Below are 22,731 nucleotides of genomic sequence, written 5' to 3' on the forward strand. Positions count from 1 at the left end.
CACCATGCATAGATACGCATCTTTATTATGAAATGTCGCAGCCTAACAGCCACAGTAAATATTGGCTGTGCTTTTCAAGGTCAGTATTGCGTACATCAAGTATGACGAAGTTTAGAAGTAATAAGCCTGAAAAAATGAATAATTGACAAAAACGTTTTGGTTGAAAATGCACGAAGTTCAAGGTTGAAATAGGAATTTTAGATTTAAATTGCATGTATTACATAAGAAGATTGAATAATGTTATTCAAGTTTTCTCACACTTTTCTGTTTTTGAACTAAATAAACTACAATTTCTGTACACACACATAGATACGTACACTTTCACTTCACTTACTAAATATGACGAAATCTATTGGAAACGTTGAATAACATAATTCTTCTTTTATGAAAAAGTGAAGATCAATTTTACAAATAATAATAGGCAGCACTATTTTCATACAAAAGACTATTGTATATATAATTATATATACACCACATTAACAACGATAGATTGTGAATTTTTTGAAAGACCTACCAGCTAAAATGATGCATTATTTCAAGTTAACCGCTCATATTTGAAAGCTTGTCAGGTGAGTTGTGAGAACAAAACACTATCGAATATTTATCCAGTGCAAAACCAATCCTGTTGTGGTATGTCGTCAGAACGAGGTCTTCAGAAGTTTTAAAGCTCGTGTACTTTTTGCGTGTGTTTTTTTGGTTCAATGGAACTATTTTACCCACTGGAAAACTCCCATATTGCGTGTAAATAAGGAGGTTAGTTGCTGCCTCGTGTAGTAATGAAATGTGTGGAACCAACAGTACTGGTTGGCAAGTAACGTACGAAACTTTTCTTCTACTTCATGATTGATGTCAGTCTTATTTTGTACAACACCTCTTAGGGTTCTCATTTTATTATTTCATTAGCACTGGTTTTTTTAGTCTTAAGTCTTTTCTTTGTTGGCTCTTGTGTAGTGACGATACATGACGCTATGATGGCGCCATAATTAATATCGGCCTTGATTAAGGAATAGGATAGTTGCGTCTTCTGCAAGACAGTTCATTATAATTGTTATCACAAGAACCATGAGCCATAATAAAGAAACTGGTAAAACTTCTGTTAGAAGTGAAGACAAAAAGGTGGAACATAATCAGGACCTCGGAAGGGGCATGAGAAATTCAATGGAAAAAAGTAAGAGCGAAATTCCGGTCGTCGAAGACAGAAGCAAACAATCGAAATCAGAAAAGACCACGGCGAAACCCCAAGCTACGCAAGGTAGGTGATTAATAATTAGGCAAGTTTAGGGGGTCGTTTGTCCCTCTTTTAATGGTAGTTTAATATATTAAATTAAGGAAATGTATTTAATATACTTTATAGTGAATGATATAATAAGGTCTTATTGTCCATATGAGGACGTATGCTTCAGCTAATTTATGTATGGGTTTGGCTGAGTTAGTCACCCATTTCCTAAACGTCAAATTCAACGAAAGTCCATCATATTTCTGACTTTTTGATGATTTTTAATGAGTGATGGTTCGTGTCAGGAACTAATATATTTATTTTCAATTCAAAAAGAAATAGTAATAAAATAATTTTATTGGAAAAGTCATAACTAGCTATTTTTCTTTTATCGAGGTTAAGACTATAATTGAGTACGGATGGTGATTTTACATTTAAATATTTCCACGGAAATTGGACCGTAATTTGTGTTACCTTTAATTTCTTGGAGTGGTGCTTTGTGTGATCACTTCAAATTGTTAGTTCATCTCCAATTGTACTTCAGTTGATATATCGACCGCATCCATGTGTATAAAGTATTTCTCTCGGTATTAACTAGTACCCAGATCAATGAACAGGCTTGAAAAGTAGTTGATTGATATGTGGATACTTGAAATAGTGTCAACCGTCATACTGGAACGTTTTCAGCTTAAGAGCGAGAGCATTAGTGGCTCCTATTATTGGTTCAAATTCCAAGTTTGAGCCTTAGAAGATGGTTAAATACTTTCGTCCATTATCCATCACCGAGGGATTGAAATCTAATTGGCATGGAATAAATTCCTTCGTAATGTAAAATTAATTATATTTTATTTTAAATTTTTATTCAAATTGACATGTTTAGGGTTGAGTATGCCCTGATACTGTGCTACAGATGAGCTTCAGTGCGATGGATGATTATTTATCACTACTAATACTTATGTTTTCGAGCTGACGGTGGGGATATAACGTGAATAGCTCAAATGTGATCAAGCCAAGAGGTTGGTGGGTACAGGGTTACATTACGTCGGAGGGACCTCGTTGTGTTTATATCTACATTATACCCCGTAAGCAGACACGGTGTGTGGCATAGTGAAAGTAGGTGGTGTAGGTCACCACCCATAAAAGAGAAAAGTGAAGTGTTTCTTTCCACACATATTCTCAGTTTCCTTGCATTCATGAAATACATTTGCTGATGACTTGGGCTGTATGGGTGATTTAAAAAAGTTAATGCAGGAAGAATATTAAACTTACAAGTAGGTAAGCGAGAGGAAGAAAATCGATATTTAGAATTACATGGCGTTGTTGAAAAATACGAGGAACTGAGGAAAAGGAAGGTGTAGGGCACTAGCAGTTTAATATTTCTAGAAGTACATGTTTATGAAGGCTCTGAAGATTTTTTTCGTATGTAATTTGGTCATGTTTAAGTGGATTCAAGAGTTGTAAGGGAGTATATGGAGAATCTTTATCAAGATTTCAGTGGTGACAATCTTGAAGAGCAATTGCACTTGCCGAAATTTGAGAGTCGCATTAAGTCTCCAAATAATGTATGCAGGACCAATATTGGCAGTTACCTCCGCAAACATATGTCATTGCCAACAATGATAGCCTACATGTTTTGCACTATATGATTTCGAACTTCTTATGTCATGCATGAGCCTTTTGTCTCTCTCCTAGACGACACATCTACCTCAATTCCAAAATTTGAACCAAGAAGACGGTCCGTTATAGCAAATGAGGACACCCCTACATGTTCTACTAAGAATGAAAAAAAGAAAGATAGTGTTGGAAAAACTGAAGAGCATCTCATCCCAGCAAGAATAAGTAAAAGGAGCAGAAAGTCAGACAGGATTTCTACCAGTTCCAAGGTAATTATTATCTGAGTTTTGCCTGTTTGAAATGATTTCAAACTTGAGTAATTAAATTTTTTGTAGTTCACAGCGCGTTTTCATCAATATAATATTAAAACTTTCATAACTTAATGCTATATGTCAGAGAAAACTGGATGTTTGTTATTGGAAGTATGTAGAGCCAAGTGTGGTATAATTATTAATAACTGAGTAGATAATTATTAATATAATTAAGCATTTAATCTATACCAGGAAAAATAAAGAATGAAGATATTTTAAAATCGCAATATCTATTGGGTTATGTGAGTCCATATAATTGTGTAGTTCAGTCTTTGAACATGTCAATGATACCACTAATTCCAACTTTATGCAATACTTGTTTGTAATAGTTAGGGACTGCCCAAAACTTACCTTTGAAGAGTAGATTATCTGTGACAACCACTAATGCCATGAATTCTATTATATTTTGACAGGGATATGAATATTTATTTTGGTGAGAATATATGGGTGAATTGATGTAACATTGTGTAATCAGTCATCAAAATTATGACTGAACACATAATTGGCTTGCTAAAACAATGACTTGGAAAAATTGCATTGAAACAATGGAGTGAAAAATCACATTTTTCATTGTTGCTTGAGGCTTAATTAAATTAGTTGTGTAGCTGATGTTTGTCATTCATGATGGCTGATGTGTTCAACCAGTTCATATATGGTTAGATTGTGCTTTGTAATTAATTGTAAGAAAGATGTTAGAACACTTTTAGTAGTAGGTTTTTTTAGAAGTAGATTTAAGATGAGCCAGCATTTAAAAAAAAAGCAGTTATTCACATGTTGATGTCATTGTGAATTGGGATAAAAACATCAGAAGGCATATAAGTAAATGAGGTGTTCCACTAGGCAAGACTATTTGGTACATAAATTTAAAAAAAACATATTTATTTCAATGGTGTACCAGTCAACATGTAGCTGTGCTCTATGCTGTGGCTATTGACTGCTCTTTATGGCAGATTTTGACAGCAGTGTGATGCCTATTGCCCTCAATACAGCTAAATATAACTGCTAAACTAATCTCCTGAGTAGTTTGTCCAGCTATTCAGGTTTAAGTAGATATATGGACAAGCTGTGTGCTAGATAATGACAATTTACGTGAACGAATTCGTCAAAAATTTTGCAGGTATGTATCTGATGTTTATGAGTCATAGTTTGGTGGGAATACCCTCTGCTGATGTCCTCTTCCTCTGCAATTTCTATAGTGTTTTCCAAGAATTCCAGAATAAATTCTCTTCACTTGGTTATGTATCTATTGATGTGAAATGTCATCCAGGACATACGACCCTCTTTTGAATATCTTAAACCATTCATTGCACTGTATTAAACGTAATCCTCCCGGTATGCTTGGGTAAATTTTTATTAGGTTTAATGTTAAAGTTAACCTACACAAGGTTTATTGTAGGGCTATTTTTGGCCAACCTGAAAGTTACAGTGAAGTAAATGGGGACTTTGATCATGAACTTTTATATGCCACACAATTTCAAATGTTACCATTGTAATTGAAATGATCATGTAGGGGAGTTTTGGATATTTTTTAATGTTTCTGGATAGAAGAAGTTTTGGGCTGTGGGCATGGAAAAGGATGGAAAAGGTAAAATGGAGAGAAAGGAAAACAAATGAGAAAGTGTTTTGGCATGGTGGGGGAGAAAATAAGATTATTTAGAGGAATTCAAAGTTGGCGGCAATGATAGATGCAGAGCCTTTTGACTGTTGTTGGGCTGTTTTATGGAGAGAGAACATGAGACAAGCTAGGAAAGGGGAGGAAAAGGATAGACATGTTGGATGGAATGAAAGGAGGAAAGAGGTTTATGGAATTGAAGGGTTTATGATTGTCAGATTTCTGGTTGTGTTTTGTTGGGAGAGGCAAACAAATGTATTTTTGTGCAGTCTCTGTCAATGCATAACTTTACTTTAAATGGTAGAATACCAATAGTTGTAATAATTATAATAATTCTTCATCAAGGACAAATTGAAGTTGAATTTTTTACAGCAAGTGCATATTGGTGTTGGAATACAATGGCTGCTTATCGAATTTCTTGCTTTTAATTTCATTCAACATAAGGGGCCAGGAGCATAACTTTACAGCAACAATTGTTGTAATGGTATGCACCCTTTTTTCACGATAAATGGCGAATCCCATTGCTGAATGTTTTAAATATCCTTTTAAACCAATCAAGATTGAATCCAGGCTTCCACTCAATTATCTTCTTCAGTGCCTAAGTGGCTATTGAATAAATAGTGCAAACAGCTCAAAATCAAGTTGATTTATAAGTTGCTTTATCCATTTGCAGAGTGAAGGGGAATTTTGTGAGTGATATAGTCTAATTATTTTCTGCTAATTGTGTGCTCATAGCAAGTCATTTAGTCTTTGGAAAGTGCTACTATGAAATAACCTTCAACTAAATGTTTCTCACTATATTTGCCCCCACATACATATTTTAATCTAAGCTGTACCCAAGCTTACTCTTCTTTGCTAGTAGTGAAGAGGAATGCTTCTGGTTATTGGCAACTGTATATTTCTTATCCTTCATTTTTTTGTGAAGTGTTGTTGGTGAATATTGACGAACAGCTGTAGTTTTGTGCATATTATAAGGAAGGAATATTTAAAGACTATACGGTACCCACAGGGGTCCATCAACTCCTATTTGCGAAAGGCTGTATTAGAAGATTAATAGAATTTTAACAAAAATGTTAAAATTATTTGAGTTTCAAACATTTTATTTGCAATTATTTGCATACATCACCCACAAAGATACAGCATACTGTATGGGGAATGTGATAGTCAAGTGGGTTGCTCACCAGAGGGTATTGGTTTGCCACCAATATTTGTCGAGTAGCAAATGCACAGATAGTTGCTCTGTATCCCATATGATATTTTGTTACTGTGTGTATCCATTCATGTTGATAGGTTTATGCTTCACTGTAAGTTTTGTCTAATGTTGTGATTGAGAGAAAATATTTATCTTCTCCAGGAGGATAAGGAACAATCAACAAATGGTTTAGCAACCAAAAGTTCTACCTCTTCTAAATCCCATTCACCGACTACGTACGGAGTGGATATATCACGCCATTTGCGATCAAAAGTTGATTTCACCCCAGGGGCGAGGTTGGAAGCTCGGGACTTCACGGAAAGATGGTAATAATGTATATCTATAATTGTTATTTCTCCCTTTTTCACCGGAAATTTACACTTTCCTTTTGAAGCAGTTAAGGAAATATGTTCATTTTTACACTTCTCCCAGGGTCACTGGTATAGTGTGTGTTGTGTGAAAAGTGTTCTTAATTGCAGGCAATGCACAGTGCTGACCTTTAAGTCAAGGTTCTCCCCTTTTCTGCGTCTTTTTCAATATGTATTAATTGATTTTCAAGTGCCATAATATTGAAAAATATTTGTATCCTTATTTGTTATATTTGGATCTGGCTGATGGGTATCAATTTCATTCATTCTGCAATGGGAAAAACAATAATTAAAAATTGTTGCTTCTTGGTGCTTCTTTCAATAACTGTGTACCAGTGAATAGGGGAGAAATGTGAGTTGCTGTTATCATTTTGATGATAAATTTTTGCAGGTTAGTGTAAAAATATGTGAAGTTATTACAAATTAACCTGTGGAATAATTTTAAACTTTAATTGTGGGACAATCAGACTTGAGCACTCATACTTTGGTGAATTTAATCGAATATCAAATATGAAAATGATTTACTAACCTTGTTGGTGACATTTGAGGAGTATGTAAGAGTTGGAATGTGTATTTGTGTACTACTCTGTTTATTTTACTGAGAAGTTGCCAGCTAACACAGAGTCAACCAATTGTTAAATCATGTAGGAATTAAATATTTAATTTCTCCATGTAGTATTCCGTCTGTAGTAAACTCATGTTTTTTATCATCAGTCATTATCCATTCTGTTTGTTATCCAATAAATATGAGCAATGAGCATATTTTTTCAGATTCCAATGTACGGTGAACTCCCAATTTTCTGTTCAAATGACTGGTCAAGGTTGCACCAACAAAATAAATAAACTTACTGAGAAAATGCCACTAGCTGCCACTAATTAGATCGTTGTTGCATCAGTCATCATTTAATGGTAGAACAGGACCCAGTAGAGGCATCCTGACTGCACAGAAAAGTATGGAAGTCCAAAAGAGTGGTATGCGGCTCACCAGGAGACCTCGTACTAATTGGTAGGCGTGTATAATAAAAGCCACAATTGGTGTAATCAACAAAAATAAACATATCTAGTGACTATTTACAGCAGTCAGCCTCCAAAATAAAACATTAGGGTACATGAACAGGTTAAAGAAACTCCTTTTTAATCTTAAATTTGTTAAAAATATGAAACACAGAAAAATTGCAATCCCTTTTTTGAAATTAGGATTTATGATTATTTATTTTTTTTATTAGCTCAAGCTTTTCCTTGTGTCACTTCTAATCTCTCAAAGATAAACTCTCTCCTGGAAATATCAGTTTTTGCTAGGATTCTGACACATAAACTATAACAGATTATCTACAAAGTTGAGAACTGTTGCGTGAATCACTAAGCTGCCTGACTCTCACTTTTTTTGCTTTCTTTGGTATCTACCTCCTTAAATATCATGCAGGGTTGACAAGCTCCTCTCCTCCACATTTCAAATTAGAATACACAACAACACCAAACTGGAAAGTTGAGCATCATTTGCAGCTGCATCTATTTCATTGAAATTGCAATCTGCACTTTCATTGCTGTTCTTGAGTCTGTGAAAACTTTCTCTCTTTGCATATTCAAGTAGGATATTATGAGGGTAAGGTGAAAAGTTCTCGGCCTGACAATGACCGACTGCGATTTTCAGTTAAAAAAAGATTTTATTTTTCTACATCATCTCCCTTGACATCAACCTACATAGCCCAGCTTTACTTCAACATCAGTTCATCAGCATTTCTTAACAGCATATTCTTCCTGGAGGTGAGAGTCTGAAAGGCTGTTAAAATATCTATCTACTGCCCTCTTAACTTCTCCATTGAACATGAAGCACTTGTCAGAAACAAATTTTATCAAGTCTGGGAACAGATGGGAGTCTGAGGGTGCTTAATCATGAGAATAGGGGGGGTGGCTGAGCTTATTGTACCCCAAATCCCTTAGTTTACCGATAACCAATGCACCTTTGTGAGCAGGCGACAGCAGGTTATTCTCCCAGGAAAGATTATTTTTTTCTTCTTCAAGCTAGGTCTCTTGCCGTGAATTTTGCCATCCAGCTGGTCTAGAAGGTTGGAGTAATATTTGTCTGTAATTGTTCTGCATATTTCAAGGTAGTCAATCAATAGGATCGCTTTTGCACCCCAAAACATTCTGGCCATGACCTTTCTGGCAGATGCGATTGACTTCGCTTTCTCTGTGACTGAACCGCCCGCTTCCTTCCACTGCTTCGACTGCTGTTTTGTTTCTGGCCTGTAGTAGTGGGCCAATTTCTCATCCATGGTGACAAATTGCTGCAAAAAATCGGTCAGTTCCCTCTTGAATCGGTCCAAACATTACTGTGAAAATGGTCAGTGCATTTGCATTTGATCGGCATCTAACAAATGCAGCTGACTGTTTCTACGGGTGTATTGATACCTAAGTCTTTTCGACATGACTCTGACGTCACAGATTCCATATCACTTTTTAATTTTTTTCAATAATCCTGTTGGTGCTTAAACTCTTCCTCAATTCCCAAAGAATCATGGGAAAACTTTCCTTGTTTTTGCGGAATATTTTCGAGCCAGAATTCCTCTAGCTTGCATTTGGTTGAACCACTGGAGCAACACAGTATCAAGATTTTTGGAGATGCACTTTTTCATTGAATTATTTCATTATGTTGGTGAGGCTTATTCAATCTCAAGCAAAGAGTAGAATTTTGATTTTTTAATGACTGTTTGTAACTTAATCACCAATTTTTCTGCCTGTTGTTTTGCTGCTTCAACTTTACTAATTAGGCCAAGTTTTTATGTTTCCAATAGAATCATAAATTTTCTTTTCGTAAGCATTTTCCACTGTCGTGGCTCTTCATGTCTGTGCAGTAAACTATTTCCATGTGACTATTCCTTGCCTGAGTGATGAAATCGACATGAGCGAACATAAATGCAAATGAGGTCTGCTTGATCTATCGGCATAGGTCATACAGGTGAGGAGAAGTCACTTTCCCTGGTTTCCAGCAGCCACTTTGGCTGAGGAAGAACCACTCACTTTGCAACCGGCTGGCAAAGACTGTTGAATAGTTATCCTGCCATCCCCATTAAGGAACAAAAACAATGACAGAAACTTATTTGCACAGACAGCTATCCCGTCATGTATGGGTTAACAGCCCATCTCAATCCCTTTGACTGTGCCTTCACCAGCATTCATAAAACCATTTGGCAGTTTCCATATAATATGCGGCTCGGATAATTGGGAGTATACTGTGTTTAAAAGTGTATTAGGAATCTTTGTGGGGTATATTCATGTAAAACTTTTAAAGAGGTGATCATGAAATGTGCATGAATATGTCCCACATCAGCAGCATTCAAGAGGGGCAATTTTTGATTTGGAAAATTATTAGCATTATGATTGTTACTATAATATATTTTCATTATACACATTCATCTTGTCTTAATGTTTGGGTGATTGTGTGTTGTATATATGTTTCATATTTTTGTTAACCATTGTAGAATGAATATCTCTGATGGCAAAATAATGCTTGGATTTCAGGCTTTGGTGCTCTTTTATTTTTTTATGGTAGTTGGTGAAGGGCTGGGGTAGTTTTTAATTACTTACTCCTCATTCTTTGTGACTGTCAATTAGTATGGACATGTTGCAAGAATTTTTGAGCATCAAATCAGTGTGGATCATAAATGAACTCAAGTTCTACTTTATACTTGCATTCTCATCACCCTCAGTCCTGTTTGTGATTCTTGAAGAAGAAATGATGAATTGAAGGTGTCTTAAAACATGAGGCTTAAATAATTGGAGAAATGATAAGTAAATGTACTTAAAATTCTATGGCAACCAATCACTTTTTTTAATAGTTGCATTGTTTTGAATTGCACATCCTGAGAACATATAGATTGTGTGGACTTCTGTAAACTTACCCATTGAATAGATTCATGTGATAAGTCAATTAAGTTTTTATTTGGCTTGATTATTATTAAACAGAAATAATTATTTCTTCTATTTCCCAATAATTATTGCATAAAATTTGGATGGCAGGCTGATTTGTTTTGAATGAATAATGATGCTGTGGTTAATCGGGAATGACATTCTGGATTCCCTGATTTAGCAATGTCTCTGAATATGTTTACATTTGGTCACCATCCCTAAAGGCAAAGGGTTGGACAAAGAGATTTGAGAAAGGGAACTGATTGTGTCCCTCAAAATTTGATTTAGTAATGTAGTAGTTGTGTGCACAAGTTGTGAGAACCCCGAAATAGACCTCTCAAGCTCTTGGGGATCATAAGTGTTGTCCTCCTTTCTTTCAAACTTTGCCATTAATCACAAAACCTCATAATGGGACTACATCTTGAAAATTATTTTTAACCTTTAATCCAGAAATAATTCATTCATCCACTTGGAAATAGATGTAAGCCTATACTGAAGTTATAAATGCCTTCATATTTGAATCATTGTGCACTTCAATAGTAGAAACACTCATTTAGTGAATCATTTTTTTCCGTACAAAGTAAAGTAAAATATGATAATGGATTCCATGCCAAAAATAAATAAATTTTGTGCAAGGGTATTTAAAAAAAATTATTTAGACATAATTTAGGATCGTGGTTCATGTTGACCTTTTCTTCTAGCAAGGAATGAAACCAGCGGGAATGCAAATTTGACTTTCAGAAAACAAAAAAAATTGAAATAATTAGTTTATTATTTATGATACAGTCATAATTCGCCTTTACAAGAAACCTGTTGAGAAACATTTGCTTTAACCACTTCAATTTTTTTTAAAAAAGTGACATAGCATTATCATTATGTCAATTTTTAGTGTGAATAGCCAGTCTTTTTAGGGCGATGCTTCTCAATATACAATGCAACATAGAATTATTGTCTTCGGCTCTTCCCTTATCGCAGCATGAACCAACCTGGAATACGAAGTAGATTTGTTGTAAAAATGAATTTAAATAATTTGTTTATTGTTTATGATGCGTACCTAATTTTTTTATTATAAAACTCAAGATACATTTGTTTTTGCCAACTCGTCAAAATGTTGCAAAAATGCATCTCAACATTATTATCATTTCCAAGAATTTTTTATCATGTCTCGTAAATTCTTAGCACGCGTAACAACTGTCATATTAGGGTAATGGTTCTTAATGTTTGATGCAACAGTTTCCTATGCTTTCAGCATTTCTCTTATTGTGCTTGATGATTCGCTGTAACCTATTCCTCTTCAGACAATATCTCCTCCACAACTTCTTCTTGTGAAACGCAATACAACTCTTCAAGAAATAGCTTCATTTAGAAAATATTAATCATCTTTGCACAAAAGTCACAGCACGCCTGAACACAAGTTTGGACAAATGTGCGACCACCAACACTATGTTGTTAGTGGAAGTTGTGCTGAACACAAATGTACACATCTGGCATCCCCATGTCCTCATAAATCGTTGCGTGAAATGCCGCTTGCTAGGCAATTTATTCTTTGGCAAAATATTTTGCAAATTCCTCGCTATCTAAGGTACTCATTAAGTAAGGTTCCACTGTGTATCACGTGTCCCCTTTTTTCAAATTTTTAACCTTACTTAATTGTGCGAAAAACTTTATTTAACATAAGTGAAAAATGTCAGTACTGTAGTAAAGAATTTCTAATATTGCTTTTCTTTTAAGCAGTTTTAGAGCATTAATAAAGTTGTCATCAATGTCAATTAGAGAAGGTCACGTTCTCATCATAAATTACTCTAATTACAATATATTATTCGGAACATGATCAGAATGATGATGCATTAAGCATCTGTTAGGTTGGCCTCCACTTGCATTGTAATTTTTAACATTTCAGAAATGCAACAAAAGGGAGTACAAATATTCCTTAAATGCACATTTTGTATACCTTGTGGCTCCCAACGATAGTGTTTAGATTTTTAAGCTTAATTTAGGGAGGTTGGATGATGGAGATGGCTCATCGACATAATAATATCACGATTCACCAAAAACAGGGTGTGTGGCAGGGGGTGCAAGCACGGGAAGGCTTGTTATCTAGCTTTCCAAGGGGGTACATTGGAGAGGAAAGGGAAAAGGAAATATATTTATTAAAAATCTCTGGAATAATGTGAAAAATTATTGTTTAATTACAATCCCCATTTTGTGCACAATTTCGAAATGCAATCCAAATCCATTGCTAGTGTTAAGCGATCCTCATCCCCAGATATCACCCCATAAATCAGTGTCATCCACAGATGTCCTAATCTTAATTTTCACTTATTGGTTCAAATTTTCAACAAAAATCAAAAAAAGTAATGGCCTGATTACTTTCCCCTGAGATATGCCTGAGGTCACTCGTATTCTGTCGGAAGTATCGCTGTCAAGGGCCACCCTCTGGCTCATATTAAGCTGAAATCAAGAAAAGCTGACTGAAAAGCATTAATTGGTTTTTGCCCCCAGAAAACTTAAAGTGGTCCTACTGCAATTTGCGGTGCATTTAGTGTCACAACATTTTAATTTTTTTTAAATATTCAGGATCCCCAAGTTAGCCAAATTTTGCAAAAAAAAACACTTGCCTTCATTTTCTCTGAAAGTCTTTGGAGTTATGTAACTGCAGGTCCAGTTAAAGGAAATTTGTGGAATTAGCAGTAATGTGATCTTGTGAAAGTCTTTGGCATTCAATTGGCCCTAGTTTCAGAGGTTGTTATCAATACTTTATATATTTTGCATTACAAAATTGCATATCTTATTCAAATGCTGATGCAGTGATTTTGCTTTTCCTGACTGATGCTTGTTGTGCAAATGTTGGATATGAAAATTCATTTTAATATTTTGATTATTTTTCGTGGTATAAGGTGAATTTAAATTATCTATATGTGGAAAGCCTTTTGAATTACTTGATGGAGCCTACTGGAAACCTTTTTGCCTTATCAGTAATGAAATATTCAGTTGTTTTCTGGATCAGAGCATTTCATGTATAATGTTCCAAATTTGAATAGTTTTAACCATTTATTAAATAATGATGATATATGTGGCCCACTAATTATTAGCATAAGTTATGATATATCATGCTTAACAAAGATAAATAATTCCAAACAGCTTTCTGTGCAAATGACTCCTTAAAAGTCTTGAAAAGAGCAGTCATTGGCCTTTAAAAATTAAAAATAAATAAAAACTTTGAATCATTGATTTGAGTAGCCAACCTTGTCTTGATAAATCATTACAAACTGCAGTAGTCATCATGAATACAGTGTTCTTTTCATTAATTGAACTTCAGAGGTATGCTATTTGTGTGATGCTCTTAGCATGAAAGTCAACGTTCTTTGATGCTCTACTAATTTGGGAAAAAATTAAATCGTTACTTATTTCTATGTACATGCAAAAACTTAAATAATAGTGCATGCAATTTGAAATGAAATTGTTTAACTGGTATATGTTGCTGAACCACAGGCATTAACTGAAGCATCCATTTTGTGAACATGAGAATGCCTATTCAAATGAGAACATGTGCTGTTTGAATCCCATAGATGATGATTTTGTTTAATGATTACCTAAAATAATTCCATGAATTATCTTTTTGTTGGATAATAGCCATTTCATTGTCTAATTAGATTCTTTGTCTCAGAACTTAGGTGATAGAAGCCAAACTGTAACATCAAAGGAGATTAGTTTTATATTTATATTATTTGGTGGGTTTACATACTGAAATTTGTTGCCAATTTAAATGGATTCTTATTGTCATACCAAATGAGACTTCTTAGTTGAATCCTTATCTTCATGCCTTCATGATACCCTGAATCCATGAAAAAATAACCATACCTTCAACAAGTACACCTATATGTATGTTATTTAACAATGAAGTTCTTGGAAATTGGCGATTATAAAAAATATGATCAGTTAATAATATAATGTACAATGGTAATTTTTTTATTTAATTGGGAGCCTCTATAGACCCCTTTTCTTATTTGGTGAAAATATCAGACTCCTGAATTCCATTTTTTTCATTATACCATATATATCACAAATATAAATTTCCTCCCAAAATTGAAACATCTCTTTGACACATATATCGCTAAGTTTTTTCAACTGTTGAACACATTTGTTCAAGGTATGCTGCCAAAGTTGTTGAAGTTGACTGGGAAGAAGAGGAAGTATTAGTACATTTTGAAAAGTGGTCATCAAGATTTGATGAGTGGATTTCAATGGATAGCCCAAGGTTACGACCCCCCACATTAGCTACTAACAGGTAGGACTTCCATTTTATTTTCTTCAAGCTATTAAAGCTATTTCACCATCACCTTACTTTCTCAGAGTTTATGCCAATACACTCCCATCTTGTGATTCCTTTCCCCTGGCTCTTTTTAATTCTTGACATAAATCTGCTCAGTGAGTGAAAATAGTGTCTCATTAGTTGTATGAGAGTCACCGGTTTTTTGATTGATCAAGAATAGCAAAAAATTTCATTTTTTAGGGTATATTGTGAACCGGTGATTGCAATCTTCCATAAACAACCATTATTAACCAAGGAGAATTTTTAATGCCATCTTTGGGCCTATAGTCCATGATGCAAATTGAGGATATATTTATATAACCTTAATTTTTTTGCTTAAATAGCATAGCCAATCCCATAGTTCCTCTGAACTAATATCTGCTGGACAATTTTAAGATCGTCCATTGTTAATGCAAAGTATTTAAATATGGAGTGTATAAATTTTGGAGTATAGTATTTTTATCTTCAGTTGATTTAACCAGTATTTCATTCAGCTGTAGTATTTTAGGTGGTAGTTGTATTTTGTCATTGTGAAATTAAAGTATTGAGGCACTAAATCCTTATACAGTTACTTTAACATTAACACTTGTTTTTGCCAGCTTTGTTTAATTTAGATTTGGATATAATGTTAACATGTCATGTAGATGGTTTAGTGTAGTCATGTCTGACACTTTTTCTTTGTAAATCTTTATATGTTCAAAATGATTAATTAGACAGAGGTATTTAAGATGTGGTCAGGATTTTTACATGATTTAATTTGTAAATTTGTAATCTTTTTTAGTTATTACTAAAGTTATTGTAAATTATTTAATTTTTTCAAACCAATAAATCGTTTATAATGGTAATAACAATTTCAACAGGAGCCACCCAAATGGGGATTTTTTTAATAGTACAATGGCTGAGGGAAGTGTTTTATCATGTGTTTTTAATATCTCTTGCGAACATTTTCAGCTCTAGGTCAAAAAACAATCAATTCAGGGAGGGTGAAAAGGTGATGGCATTTTGGCTTGATCGCCAGAAGTATCCTGCCAAAGTATTGAAAGTTCTTCCCAATGGTAGGTCGAGTTTTTTGTGCTCAATTGCCAATATCTAATGTGTCATCATGCTACTGTTCTTAGGAAGTCATTGTAAATATTTGTTTCTTTGCAGATAATTATGAAATTATGTTTTATGATGGTTATACAAAAACTGTTTCCGGAAAAAGAATGGTGAAAGCGACTGAGAAGGAGCTAGAGAAAGCAAAAAAGGTATGATCTTTTTTATTTAGTATGAGTTGTGTGAAGTGTGAAGAAGGTTATGGATGATACCTGTGGTAGGTTTAATAGTGTTGTTCAGTCTAGGTAGTGAGAGAATTTTGAATAAGTTATGCCAAGGTGATTTAGGAAGATTGAGTAATATGCAGCTATAAAGATTTATCGTATCGGAGTAATGATTATGTATGACCTGATTTCTCAGTTCCAAGTAATGCTGACAATATCCTTGAATTTATTTTTTTCATTCAATTATGGATAAACTTTGTCAAATGCAAAAGTTCTAAAAGCAGTTGTGTAATATTTTATTGGATATTTTTTGTCAAATTAATAATTTTATCCAAATAAATAGTTGCTCTTGTTTTTTTTCATCTTATGACAATTTTCATATTGATATTCCTTTCTGTCTAATATTATCACAGTGAAAGTTTTGCTGTGAAAGAATTGTAAGATAATAGTGAGGCAAGTGCAAGAGTGAATCAGACCATGAGTGTTTGGTTTGAAATAATGCATGGCTGTCCATAATTGTTTTTATGGGTGTGTGTGTGAGAGATATTTGCATGGAAAAGGCATGTGTAATGATTAAAGGTTTTAATGCACTTCTATTGCTGGCAAAGCAGTATTGCTAACTCCAACCCTATTAGATCAGCTGGTAGCTATGGAAAGCTGTAATAAGACATCGAAAAAGAATTGCATTGAGGGCAAATGCATCTAAAATAATGATTATATTTGAAGAAGTATGATGGTATAGTGAGTGCTCATGGCAAAAGAAATTGATGTCGATGATTTTTTGTATCATGGCAGAATAAATGAAATTTAACACAGGATTAAGGAGGCAATTTAAAGATGTGAGTATAAGGAAATAGGGTATTGATAGTGTATTTGAAGAATATTAGAAGTGAATTTTTAATTATGGTACCATAATTGACAGTTTTTTAAGTTTCATTTTATGGAAGTGAAAACTGAATTTGCGAGGATGAAGATGAATGTAAACTTTCCTAAATGTAGTTGGTTTTGGGGTGAATTTTATTTTTTGGCTACGTGGTAAAGAGAGGTTGAGAAATAATGAGTGGGTCTTGAAGATTTGTAGATTGGATTTGAGCAGACAGGTAGGAGAGGTTTTAAGAGAGAGAATAGGGTAAACTGAGAAAACCATTGGTAATTAGACTGGAAAGACGCTCGTGATGAGTAATATTAGGAGTTTTTGGGAGTGAATAGCATGTTTGAAGCAGAGTAACATGGCAGTTGTGATAGAATCATAGCAAGGTGAAAGTAGTGTGAAGGAAATTATTTAAAGGGAGTAAGCTTCTTATATAACTAAAAATAAGACTTTTTTTACCCCAACTGAAATGGAGACAGCGTGAGAAGTATATACTGTATTTTCAATCGATAACGCAAACCCAGAACTTGGCAGTTCTCATGAATTAGTATAGATACCACGTGCGCCCAGGGCTTCATAGTTTTCTTGATCATGTATAGAGGCCAAGAATCTGTGTGTGTGTATGTATATATGTATGAGTGTATACAGTATATATATGTATATTGTATGCACATATATATAATATATATATATGTGGGTCGCGGCAGTGGTAGAGCGTTGGACTGCTGACCGGAGGGTCCCGAGTTCGATTCCCGGGCAAGGCACTCTGGGCACCTGCAGCTCCACCCAAGCTATGTGATTTTTCAGGTACCAGGTCTTCCTGGGAAACCATAACCGGCACAGGGAAAGGAACTGGCCCCCCTATCCTGATGTGTGAATTTTCACACGCCGTATAGGGCTTAGTACTGGGTGATCTCTACCATCACCTACTAAACCAACCTTCGGGTTGATTACTGTGTTTATGGTTATATATATATATATATAACCATAAACCATATAATATTTATTTCAATCATTCAAAAAGGGCCAAAAATTAAGTTTCTGGATTGTTGCACCAATGTGCAGCCTGTTAAAGCTGTTTTGTTGTGTGTGCCCTCCAGAAATAGGTGTTTGTCATTGATGCCATCAAATGTGATGTTTCAGCAGTCATACAGGTTGAAATGGAAAGCATCAGTTTATGTTAATTTAATGCTTTCAGGAAATGCCTAAGCCGAACATGTCGGGTCAGGCAGGTGAGACTCCTCCAGTTCAGCATACAAGCATTTTCACCGAAACGGACATTGGGACCAAAGAAGATAGGAGGCGGCGCAAGAGGAAACTGAATGTTGCAGGGTTGTTTTCGAAACATCATCGCCAGAGTGCAACGAAGAAAGGGGAGGAGGAAGTAAAGAAAGTCATTGATGATAGTGTGAAAGAAGCGGAGCGAACTCCACAGAGTCTGGAAAAGAGTGACAGCAAAGGAGATTCCCAAAACGATGATGAAAGTCCTGAGGAAGGACGATTAGTGTACGACAGTGAGGATGACATGGAGGTAGGTGATGAGGAATGGCTTTTGATTGGAATATTCATGGATTTGCACACCTGGAGCAGGTGACAGTTGATACCATTTTGTAATAAAAAATGCTTTTTTTTGTCATTTATTCAAGTTACTTTTTTTCAATCTTTATGGGAAAGTGTTTGCTAATTGTATTTTCCAAATATGTATTTACACTTTTGGTTGCATATGAAATAATTTTGGAGTTTTTTATTTCAAGCCGTTAAGGTTTTTTGTGTAGGGAAGTGTTTGACGTGGGCACTTTTGGGGCTTGGCTAAGATTCGAGATGGTATTTTAAACTAAACTGGCTTGCAATAATGTACTTGTATCCTATCAAAAATATAGCAAAAACTGGAAAAATCAGGATTTTTTCGGAGAAGTTTCATGCATGCGGTCTTCATTTTTAATGCATTTGAAATGAGGTTCTTTTAATCTCTCCTTTTCTTTCCCCAGGAGAATTCATACAGCCCCCAGCCTGTAGAACCCACGCCAGAGTCTTCAAGTCCACCACGCGGCAAAGGAATGAGGACTAAATTTAAGCCCCCATCGAAAGATATCAAGGAAACACAGTCATCGAGGAAAAGAAAAATCCAAGCAATGGATGACTCCAGTACTGACTTCCTTCGTTTACGGTTCAAGAGTCGGAAAACCACTCCTGTTGCCAAAAAACGACTTGATCTTCCTGAAGAGAAGGAGACTGAAATTCAAGTGCCGTCGCCAGAACTCCCCAAACCATATAGTAGGTGTATCACATGGACTACTTAAACCCTTGTGAATATATGTTAGATTTTTGTTTAAATGTAATTTTGGGAGTGGACTTTTTCATTTTAAAATGATAGAAATGTGTCATTCCTGGCAGCAGGGTAAAAAAGTAGCTAATCATTTATACCCAAAACTAAAGCCTGGTAAAAGAAAAGATTTCTTGAGGGATGCATTAACTTCATTTATGTGTTTCTCTTGAAGGCTATTCTTAATTCTTTTAAGTTTTGTTGAATGTGGAAATTCTTTATTTTTCAGGGAAACAAATTAAGGAACCTATCCATGTGCCGGATAAGAGATTACCTGCCGGTTGGCGAAAGTTTGCCATTAAGAGGAAGATTGGTGCTTCTGCTGGGAAATGGGATATTTATATGCAAAGGTAAAAAAAGTTCCTGCTTCAACAGGACCTTAGTCTGTATGTTGTTTTTCAGGGCATTTTTTCTGTTGATCGGTTCATAATCCTCCTCTAGTCTGGTTACTTATATAAACATTAATTATTCTAAAATACATCTATTTAGTTAGCAGCAAAATCATGCTTTTTTTATTGACCTCATTATAATAATTATTATTAAAAATACACATGTGCTGATAGACATTGTCAGGTGGCACCAAAACACAAATCTGTCAGGTGGCACCAAAACACAAATCTCTTTAACAAAACAAGTGAATCCCCATCCCATTTACAACCATTAATCAGCAAGAAAAAGAAAAGATAAATTAAAAAAAAATTAAGCTATTACATATAATACAATGCACCACACATCAATCAAGTTATTACATATATGCCTTACATCTATTCTTAAAAGTATACACTCTGTTCGGAAAGGGCTCTAATATTTTTGCAGGTAAGGTGTTCCACTCAACAATTGTTCTATTTAGAAAATAAATTTTTTTTATTTGTTCTCTGTGCCCGGCATTTTACCTTAAATTTGTGATCATTTCTGCCTATAAAATTTGGGTTCCCCGCCTCTTTCCTAAGATCTGCCCAAGCTTCCTCCCCCTTCAGAATTCGGAACATTCCACAAAGTCTGCTTACTTTCCTTCTAGTTTCTAGAGGTTCCCACCCCAGCGTTTCTAGCATGTCAGACACACTCTCCATCCTCCTATGCTTCCCCAGTACATATCGGGCAGCCTTTCTTTGTACCTTTTCCAGTTTTTTAATATGACCTTCTTCATGAGGGTCCCATACAAGAGAAGCGTACTCTAAAATTGGTCTTATTAGGGTCTGATAAGCCTTCTCCTTGGTTGCTCTAACGCTCCCTTTGAGGTTTCTCATCACCCAATGAAGAGTTTTGAAAGCTTTCTTATAGATGTACTCCACATTTAGCCCCCACCCTAAGTCCTTAGTTAAATATACACCTAAGTATTTGCAAGCTTCACTTCTAGGAATGACATTTTCTGAGAATTTATATTCCCTATTGTTTCCATTTACCTTATTGCTAGAAGTGATTGATTTGCATTTGCTAACATTAATATCCATCCAATTTTTTGTCACCCAATCTGCCATTTTATTAATGTCCCTTTGAAGTTTGTCACGGTCTCTGTCATTTTCGACTTTCCTGTAGATAATGCAGTCGTCTGCAAAAAGTCTTATCTGAGAATTTATATTTATTTGGAGGTCATTTATATATATATTAAAAACAAGAGCGGGCCAAGTACGCTTCCTTGTGGGACTCCTGATGTTACCCTTGTTTTTTCAGAATACACTTCTCCTAATTTGACCCTTTGTGTTCGACCTTCCATGAAATTTCTGACCCAAGAGATTACTCTTCCATCTGTGTGTAGTGGCAATTGGCCCATCTTAAGCATTAAGCGATCGTGGTCAACTTTGTCAAAGGCTTTTGACAGGTCGACTATTATAGCATCCACTTCTATTCCTGCATCCATAGAGTCGGATATTTCTTGGCAGAACCCTAATAGCTGAGTTTCGCAAGAGTGCCCTTTTCTAAAACCGTATTGGCGACTATACAACCAATTCTCACTCTCCCACAAGTCCCAGAGATAATCAGCCATTATCTTTTCTAATAGCTTGCATACAACTGATGTCAAGCTTACCGGTCTATAATTATCAACTAGTGCCTTATCTCCTCCTTTGAAAATTGGCGTAACATATATTAGTCTGAATGTACAGTGGAACCTCAATTAACGAGCACCTCTCACAGCAAGGGATTCTTGTAACGAGCAAAAATATTGGTCCGGAAAACAGCTGGCTTAGTGAGTGACTTTTTGCATAGAGAGTGACGAACAAAGGGGATTTTCCGGATTCATTGTGGGCCTGCTATTGCAGTTTGTCTGTAGCACTCGTTCCACTAGCATCCTATCATCGCTAATGACAACACATTCATCCAAATGTATGTTCAAACAATTATGAATGATTTTGTTGTGCAAAGTGTAATAATATTTTGTGATTAGTTTTAAAAGTGACCCCAAAGAAAAATTGTAAGAAGAAAGCCATAAGTGAATAAAAATAAAAAAAACAGAAGTCGAAATTGAAAGTAAAACCATTGAAAATCGGGGAATAAGGCGTGAGCATGACTGATGTAGTATGCACATCAACAACCAGTCGACTTCAACGATTGTCCTTTTCTTCAAGAACTTTGACATGATAGGAGATAGATGCTTCAAATATAATGAGACAGATATCTATGCAAAACGATTACGTGTTCTCAACGATGTTGAAAGTTTGCTTCTCATATGCATAAGCAAAAATCAATTGCAATGCGACACCATTGAGGATAATGCAATTTTTGAGAAGGGCAAAGTGGTTTTTGCTGACCTTGTTAATAAGATGTCAGCATCATCAACAACCAAACAAATATTCAAGAGGAGCCGTGAATGGTTCAAGAAGTTAATGAGAAGAATTATCATCCATGACATTGTGAGGCATGGTGAAACAGCAAACTCAGAGTCAAAGGTAGCAGAAAACTTCATCGGTGACTTCAAAAAGCGTGTAGATTCTGAGGTTACCTGCCACATCATGTTTTTAATTGTGACGAGACTGTTTTCTTCGGGAAGAAGATGTCAAAGCTAACCTATATTTGTGCACATAACAGTAGAAGATAATGTATTGCCCGACCAAAAGGCAATGAAATGCTATCTCACCATGCTATTTTGCACCAATGTGAGCAGCGATTTGAAGATCAAACCACTGCATGTTTACCATTCAGAAAGTACTCGAGGCTTCAAGAAGTGTTTAGTCCAAAGCAGCAGGCTAAGTGAGATGTGTGTGGCAATATGGTGGAAGGTACAGCCATATGTTGTGATAAATACAAAGACTACATGAAAGGCATGCCACAGCTCTCTCATTGAACTATATTAATGTGGTTTTTAAATATTTACGGTTGAAATGTATGTATTCCATTTTGGAATAATTCTGAAAATATTGGACACCAGAAATTTAGATGAAAATTTTGCTTCTTCAGAAAATATTATTGAAAAATGTAATGATTTATGATAATGTTTTAATTTAATAAACATTTTACAAATAGTTTTTGCTCAATTAAACTGTAAAAATTAAGTCGCTCATTAATTTACATGCCACCAAACGTCACACAAAATTAACATTGACAAGTTGGTTAAAACAAAATGCATGTTAATGCAGCATAAAATACCATAAGAAATAATTGATTAAATAGACACATTTTATTTCATCTAGGTTTAAAAACTCTAACTCTTGCATAAATGTTGTAATTAAAAGACATTGTATCTCAGGCAATTACCCTGCATAATCAGTGTGGATTATTTCCCATAGTTTTACTGGATTGGAATTTTTA

At 35.0% G+C, this 22,731-nt stretch overlaps 1 protein-coding gene across 7 annotated transcripts in view; it reads left to right on the top strand.

Moving 5' to 3' along the window:
* The first annotated feature begins 633 nt into the window (after positions 1–633).
* Positions 634–22,731, top strand: part of LOC139700948 (PHD finger protein 20-like) — a 69,615-nt gene continuing 47,517 nt past the window's right edge. For 4 of the 7 annotated variants that reach the window (XM_071599451.1, XM_071599454.1, XM_071599456.1 and 1 more), the window contains exons 1-9: positions 634–1,252; positions 2,909–3,099; positions 6,108–6,271; positions 14,373–14,510; positions 15,486–15,589; positions 15,684–15,781; positions 17,863–18,195; positions 18,653–18,938; positions 19,217–19,337. In XM_071599451.1, coding sequence (XP_071455552.1) covers positions 1,063–1,252; positions 2,909–3,099; positions 6,108–6,271; positions 14,373–14,510; positions 15,486–15,589; positions 15,684–15,781; positions 17,863–18,195; positions 18,653–18,938; positions 19,217–19,337 — 1,625 coding nt within the window. In that variant the 5' untranslated portion in view covers positions 634–1,062. The remainder of the gene's footprint in view (positions 1,253–2,908; positions 3,100–6,107; positions 6,272–14,372; positions 14,511–15,485; positions 15,590–15,683; positions 15,782–17,862; positions 18,196–18,652; positions 18,939–19,216; positions 19,338–22,731) is intronic. The other 3 variants (XM_071599452.1, XM_071599453.1, XM_071599455.1) reach the window with 3 other exon arrangements.

The sequence above is a fragment of the Hetaerina americana genome, unplaced genomic scaffold, assembly GCF_022747635.1.
Source record: "Hetaerina americana unplaced genomic scaffold, ioHetAmer1.1.p SCAF_11, whole genome shotgun sequence".
NCBI lineage: Eukaryota > Metazoa > Arthropoda > Insecta > Odonata > Calopterygidae > Hetaerina > Hetaerina americana.